Consider the following 6,880-nt stretch of genomic DNA (forward strand, 5'->3'; position numbering starts at 1 on the left):
TAATACATCACTCACCAGATATTTCAAAGAAAATATTTTTACAAAAACCAGACTTCCTTTGTAGCAATAAAGTATGGCCATTTGTGATGTTGGCATTAATAATATAATTTAATAATTTCAGTTCTAAAATCATATTAATTAAATTAACAATACAATAAAACAGTATAAAGCTAAAGAATCTTAAGATGTTTATTATTTTTAAGTCACCTTGCTTTACATACGCCCTGGACAAACGTTGACGAAATCGTGTTGGTTTTATGTGCAACGTGTTAATGCGCTACTAATAAATCAATTTTGTAAAAATAAACTCCAAGAAAATGTAGGAGGCAATAAAAAAACAACTATTTAAACAGCTGATCCAAAATCAGCTTTCCTTCAACAACAGAACGCCGTGGAAACATGCGGTAAACAGGAGGCGGGACAACCATTTCTCAGCCAATGGTGAAGCAGCCGAGCCTCCGGAAGCGGAAGTCTCTGCAGCGGTGCCTCGCGCAGCTCCTAAACTTGTTGCATAACAACAACTGCTGGTGTTCACGACGCTTACATTTCAAAAAGCACGTTATGGAAAATTATATTTTGCATTTAAACGTCGCCGTCGAACAGTGGGTGAGTGCAAAGAACGGGTTTCATACATTTAATGACGTTTGGCGGCTGAATTTCGCGGCTAAATGAGATGATGTTCATTAGCGCATTAGCCTTCAAACATTTAATGTTATATTTAAATGACAAAAACACTCAATGCAGCTCATTATTCTCAATGTCTGTCTCGGTTATGATATTTAAATGATATATTTGAGATAATGTGGTGAAGAAATGTGTTTTATGTGTAAAATGGAAAGCTTAGCAGTATAGCTCGTCCTGAATGGGGTCTGTTATTGTTCTTTGGTCACAATAAGTCAACGTTTTATTTCACTGATTCAAAGAAGTTAAAACCAGTCTTGAAGAAAACAATGAGATGAGTAACTTGTAAGACTAGTCTAAGAAGTTTATGCAGATGTTCAGCCCAGGAAAAAGGTTAATTTAATGTTAAAATAAGTGTGTGATTATATTGTTCACTCCCAGTTAATGTGTTTGTATCTTTCTCTTTCTAGATATATCAGCGATGGACCGTGTTCCGTTGTATCATATAAGCAATTGATGCTCAAACAATTTTGTCAGAAGAGCCAGTGGAAACAAAACAGATTGGATATTAATACACATTCTTACATAACAACCTCCAGACCAAAACACGTTTTTCCGATTCCCCATCATGTCTTGTTGACATATACAGAACCTCTTCAGAGAGCTGACCTGATGCCTCTTTTCACATCGTTTCAACCATAAATGTTTATTTTTCATGTGCCCATGAAGGCGTTGTTTCAGCGTAGGCTTCTGAAGTTGAGGCTCTGTAGAGTCCTGCTGTCTGTATTTAGGTAGTCTTCCTTTGAATTCACACGTCCCGGGCAGCAACATCTTTGCTGAGATGGAGTCCTACCTCTTCCCGTTCGACAGCCTGATCTGTATGCTCCTGGGCATCTCCTTTACGGTGTGGTGTACTCTTCTGTTGGTCTTCATCATTGTACCTGCCATCCTGGGGGTTTCCTTCGGGATCCGCAGGCTGTACATGAAGTCTCTTCTGAAGCTTTTTGAGGCGAGTATCTTAGTATCTCCTCCTTGTAAATCAACACTCCTTTTTTTTAATGATGTCATCACAGACTACAAATAACTGAACCTGAATGTCGTGTCTAAAGGTGTTGTTCATCTCTGCGTATAAAGTCATTTGAAAGAGCTTTTGGCTGTTGAACGCTTGGTGTTACTACGTAGCTCAGATGACGTCAGCACTCTTTGTTGAAGGACAAAAGCTTCAGATTCATGTTTAAGATTGAAGGGTGTGACTGTCATTTTTTCTTCTTCCCAAAAGTTTTCTTGAAAGATGACTTGTCATATAAGGACTCTATGTCTGGTGATTTCATACGGCCCCGGTCATCCCTCATCCGCCCTGACCGATAGAGTCACTGTTATTCCGACCCCCTCCAGACTCGGAGAAAAACTCCAGATGGCTATTTTCCAGTGACTAAGTTCTCTATAATACGCTGTCACGTGACCCCGACAAGCGGAGCGTGATTCAGTTTGACAGCAGCTCAACTGTTCGCTCCTTTCCCTGTTCTGACGGCATAATCTCCATCTCTCGGAGTCACGGCATCAGCAGCGCTCCTGGGAGAGTCATTATTTACTTTCAAGGAGCGCCTGTCCGCCTTTACCCTCTCTTTACTCAGCTGCTCTTCTTGCTCGCCAGAGTTCACTTTAATGTTCCCTAAGGGGAAATTCATAGGCGGTTGCTCCATTGCAAATGTTTAGTGCGCAGATAAACAGATTTTTCAATGTGTTTGTTTACTCTTACAGTCGAGTGATTTTATGAATGTTTTGTGAGCTGTTCTCAAATAGCAGGACGTCCATGCGAGTGGATTCTGAGTGTGAATATAATTTAGTATTCAGGCATTCTGGCTGAGCTCCAGACCCCAACGAGGACACACAGATCGACGGCCTTGCTCTCCACACTGTTGTTTTATGTCGCTGTGGAATTGGCTCCCTAGAGGCTGAATGATGTTATGTCCTGATGACAGCTGCGTGAGCTTTGCCAGATCCGCAGGGAGCATGGGACGACCTCTTGGGGTCTCAGATCAGCCTGACACTAGGGGGATATTGAATATGTTGATGTTAAAGGGTGTAACAAGATATTGAAATAATCCATTCCAAACAAAAAGCATGTCTTGTAATGCTATTCCAAAATGAAAATGAGGGATGATGCAGCACTGTTAGTGTACTAATCCATGTTCTGTTTTCAGTGGGCCACTGTAAGGATGGAGAGAGGAGCGAAAGAGAAAAACCAGCATCTCTACAAACCCAACAGCAACGGTGAGCCACTAAAACGATTGTTCACGTGGGACCCCACCAGCATCACTTCAGCAGCATCTAAGAAACTCTCTTGTTTCTCTCTCAGGCATCATCGCTAAAGAGCCGGCGTCCCTCGACCAGGAGATCCAGGAATTGAGACGCACCGGCGGAGGCTCGGAGCCCGAGTTTGACATGTCTGATATCTTCTATTTTTGCCGGAAGGGTGTGGAGAGCATCGTGGATGATGAAGTGACCAAACGCTTTTCGGCAGAGGAGCTGGAGTCCTGGAACCTGCTGACCCGCAGCAACTACAACTCACAGCACATCAGCACCCGACTCACTGTGCTCTGGGGGGTGGGAGTGCTCATTCGCTATGGGTTTCTACTTCCACTCAGGTGAGATGAATGGATACGGCTGGTTAAATGTTGGCAGATTAGCGTTTTTTTTAACTAGTCATAATAGCGCTGGCAGATAATCGGTCGAATGTGCTTTTGTTTGTCCATTAGGTTTCCTGTGTACTGTGTAATTAGACTAATGCACTTTTGCTGGGGTTGAATAAATATTACATTGGGTAGCTGTATGTTCTATTAAACATCTTAAAAGAGATCGTGGTTTATTTGGACAACTGAAAAGTCGTTTTGAAGTTTGCTATGGTACCCTATTCGGTTAAAACTTGAAATAGTTGATGTTCTGTGAACCCGGATTCCAAACTTTAAATGCGGATAGGACCTTTTAGGGTCAGCGGTTTTTAAACAGTCAGCACTTACGGTATAGAGCTTTTAGGTGCCAGATGCTGAGTGCTCAAGATTACAGTGACCCTTCTTTCAATAATGGTCTGTATATCTCATCATTTGAGATCACTTTTTAATATGTTACACCAAAAAAAGCATACGTCACCTGAAGCTGTTAGTTATGTACTTTTGTATTGACTCAGACTGCTCCGGTACAGACATAATGCCATATGTTGTCATGATCAGATTCTGTCCAGTTTGCCTCTAAATCTTGGCTGTGTTGCTCCCGTCAGGGTCACTCTTGCTTTCACCGGCGTCGGTCTTCTTGTGGTTCTGACATCGATCATTGGCCTGTTACCAAATGGAAGGTGTGGAAATGTCTTACTTGATACCTCACTTTAGCCAGTGTACAGTATATCTGTTATGATTATGGTCTAAATGCGCTCTAATGACAGGACGAAGAATTATCTCAGCGAAAAGGTTCATCTGATGTGTTACCGCATATGTGTTCGAGCCCTCACCGCCATCATCACCTACCACGACAGGTATTAAGACTCAAACTTTCATTAAACACCGCAATAATATTGTCGTTCTTCGATGAATGACGTTATACAGATGGCATTGACCTTTTTACATTCTAGTGAGAATAAGCCTAAAAATGGAGGTATATGTGTGGCCAATCACACGTCTCCCATCGACGTCATCATTCTGGCCAGCGACGGATGCTATGCTATGGTAACGTGAGGTTTATTGTGATTTTGTGCGTCTGTAATGATGTGTTAGGAATACTTGGTGTTAGCACGTGTTTTATTATTGTTCCTTTATCACTTTATTGCTCAGGATAAAAGCGTCTGCTAAATGACTTAACGTAACAAGAAATGCGCATTATCTCTGTTTCTCTGTGTGGATCAGGTGGGTCAGGTCCATGGTGGTCTGATGGGGGTCATTCAGAGGTCAATGGTGAAAGCATGTCCTCACATTTGGTTCGAAAGGTCTGAAGTCAAGGACCGACACCTAGTGGCCAAACGGTAACACTGCATCCGTGTCAAATGTAATCAAACGTCTGTTTTCGAAGCATTTGAATAGTCTGACCTTGTATTTTTTGTTTAGGTTGAGTGACCACGTAGCTGACGAAAGCAAGCTCCCCATCCTCATATTCCCAGAGGGTCAGTGTTATAAGCAGAATTGTTACCAAATTCCAATTATGCAATGGAGTAGATATAATGTTTTTTTTTAAAGGAACCTGCATCAACAACACCTCAGTCATGATGTTTAAAAAGGGAAGCTTTGAGATCGGCTGTACTGTTTACCCCGTGGCTATAAAGGTAAATACATTTTTAATTTCTTCCCCCTTGTTGTCAGTTTAAAAGCATTTTGATTGGTTGTTCGAATGTTTTTGGCAGTATGACCCTCGTTTTGGTGATGCGTTCTGGAACAGCAGTACGTTTGGGATGGTAAACTACCTTCTTCATATGATGAGCAGCTGGGCCATCGTGTGCAGCGTCTGGTACCTTCCACCCATGAGCCGCATGGTGAGAGCTTTTTTCACAGTAGACAAGTCCTAATTTTTTACTTTGTGGCACAGAAATGCAATGTTGCAGTCTAACATCTTTTTTTATCATATTTTTAGGAAGGCGAGGACGCCGTGCAGTTTGCCAACAGGGTGAAAGCTGCTATTGCTAGAAAGGGAGGCCTGGCAGACTTGTTATGGTGAGTAACCTATATAAATGGTGAAGCAAAAACAGATGTTTCAGTTAGCGTACGCTTTGATCCTAATCTTTGTTTTGTGTTTCCAGGGATGGAGGTCTGAAACGAGGAAAAGTCAAAGAAGTTTTCAAAGAAGAGCAGCAGAAACTTTACAGCAAGGTTTTAGTGGGCAGCGGCGAAGATCGCAGCCGCTCCTGAGGGGTCCCAGCAGCCCGCTTGACTTTAAACACGGCGAGAGCCTGAAACATCTGCAGTACGGCCCTAGTCCGGCTCCTTCCTGAACCCGCTCAAGCAGAACTGTAGAACCATGAGTTGGTGGGACAAGCGTGTTGCCAGATCCTCGGCTCACCACTGCGCCTCAGGAGCTTTTTGCATTATTGCACGATCATCTCTGTGGCATTTAGATCTCGGACTGATTTCAGTTTGGAGTGAGAGTTACACATGAGGTTCTCGAGAATATTCCCTTTTGGTTTTCTTTCTCGTCTGTGATCCGTTTGAATATTTGTGCTCTGTTACTGTAAAGCAGGATGTCCCAGGAGAAGAAAGAGAAAAGTGATATATTTAAGCTTGTAAACAAAAAAAGAAAAATGGAATGAATGAGGGGAGGGGTAAAGCTTTAGTGTTGGTAGTCAGAAGAATCATCTGTTAAGTGTTTAGCTTCATAGCGTTCATCTCCTCACGGCAGCCTCTCGTGTGTCCTGTTTATTATTTTTTAATAAACCGTCATTGTCCTTTTAAGTTTTATTTTTGGCAATGCAGACCTTTGTTCTTATGGCAAGTCTATTCTGTTATTAATCTCTGTTTTACTGGAGTCTACTGCTCAAAAGACTGGATTAATACATGGAACCTCAGAACAAATTCAGGACAACCAGATATCACCTGTGGCTTCTTACTCATTGTAAATTAAAAAGAAAATCCATAATTTGGCAGCTTTTGTGTCATTAACACAAGTCTCATGTATAATGGAACTGTCACAATGCAAACAATCTGATAAAAACAGTTCAGTTATGATTTAGGATCACAGCTTGTTGTGTTTTTTGTTTTCTTATGGACCTTGAAAAACAGAAAGCATGCAAGGCTTTGGCGTCCCTCATCCTGATCAGAAAGTCCTCACAGCTGTTCATGCAGTTAACTGATCCGTTATTTTTGTAAAATAAAAATTTCATGTTAGACCCCACGAGCTTGCTGAAATAAAACCAGCCGTGTTGAAGTGTCTCAGTGTTTTTAGAAACCCAATAGCTCACAGTCCGGCCAAAGCAAACGTTCAGTCAAGTGTCCGCTTAGTCCAAGAGGTGACGGTCCACACTGTGATGCCTTCAAACATTTCCCATATTTCACTGTACTGGAGAAAGATCACAGCTGAAACAATAAACTTTACTAGATTCACAAGCACCAAGCAGGCTTTTGCAACGTGATTATAAGGAGGTATTTGGCATGAATTGACGGTTGCGCCTTCCATTCAATGCCATGGGCTAAAACAAATAAAACCCACACAAAAATGTGACGTGGTGTCTCTTCATGTTTAATTAAACCAACAGCCGCTGTAGGCTGCCTGCAAAAAGATGCAT

At 41.9% G+C, this 6,880-nt stretch overlaps 1 protein-coding gene across 1 annotated transcript; it reads left to right on the forward strand.

The window, feature by feature from the left end:
• The first annotated feature begins 446 nt into the window (after positions 1-446).
• Positions 447-6,522, forward strand: gpat4 (glycerol-3-phosphate acyltransferase 4). Its single transcript, XM_056736146.1, has 13 exons — positions 447-606; positions 1,092-1,630; positions 2,826-2,895; positions 2,981-3,269; positions 3,899-3,973; positions 4,061-4,150; positions 4,247-4,340; positions 4,518-4,633; positions 4,716-4,771; positions 4,845-4,930; positions 5,009-5,137; positions 5,236-5,315; positions 5,402-6,522. Exons 2-13 carry the CDS (start codon positions 1,463-1,465, stop codon positions 5,508-5,510), a joined length of 1,362 nt encoding a protein of 453 aa, XP_056592124.1. The 5' UTR covers positions 447-606; positions 1,092-1,462; the 3' UTR covers positions 5,511-6,522.
• Positions 6,523-6,880: the final 358 nt, after the last annotated feature.

Source organism: Triplophysa dalaica, chromosome 22 (assembly GCF_015846415.1).
Source record: "Triplophysa dalaica isolate WHDGS20190420 chromosome 22, ASM1584641v1, whole genome shotgun sequence".
Lineage (NCBI taxonomy): Eukaryota > Metazoa > Chordata > Actinopteri > Cypriniformes > Nemacheilidae > Triplophysa > Triplophysa dalaica.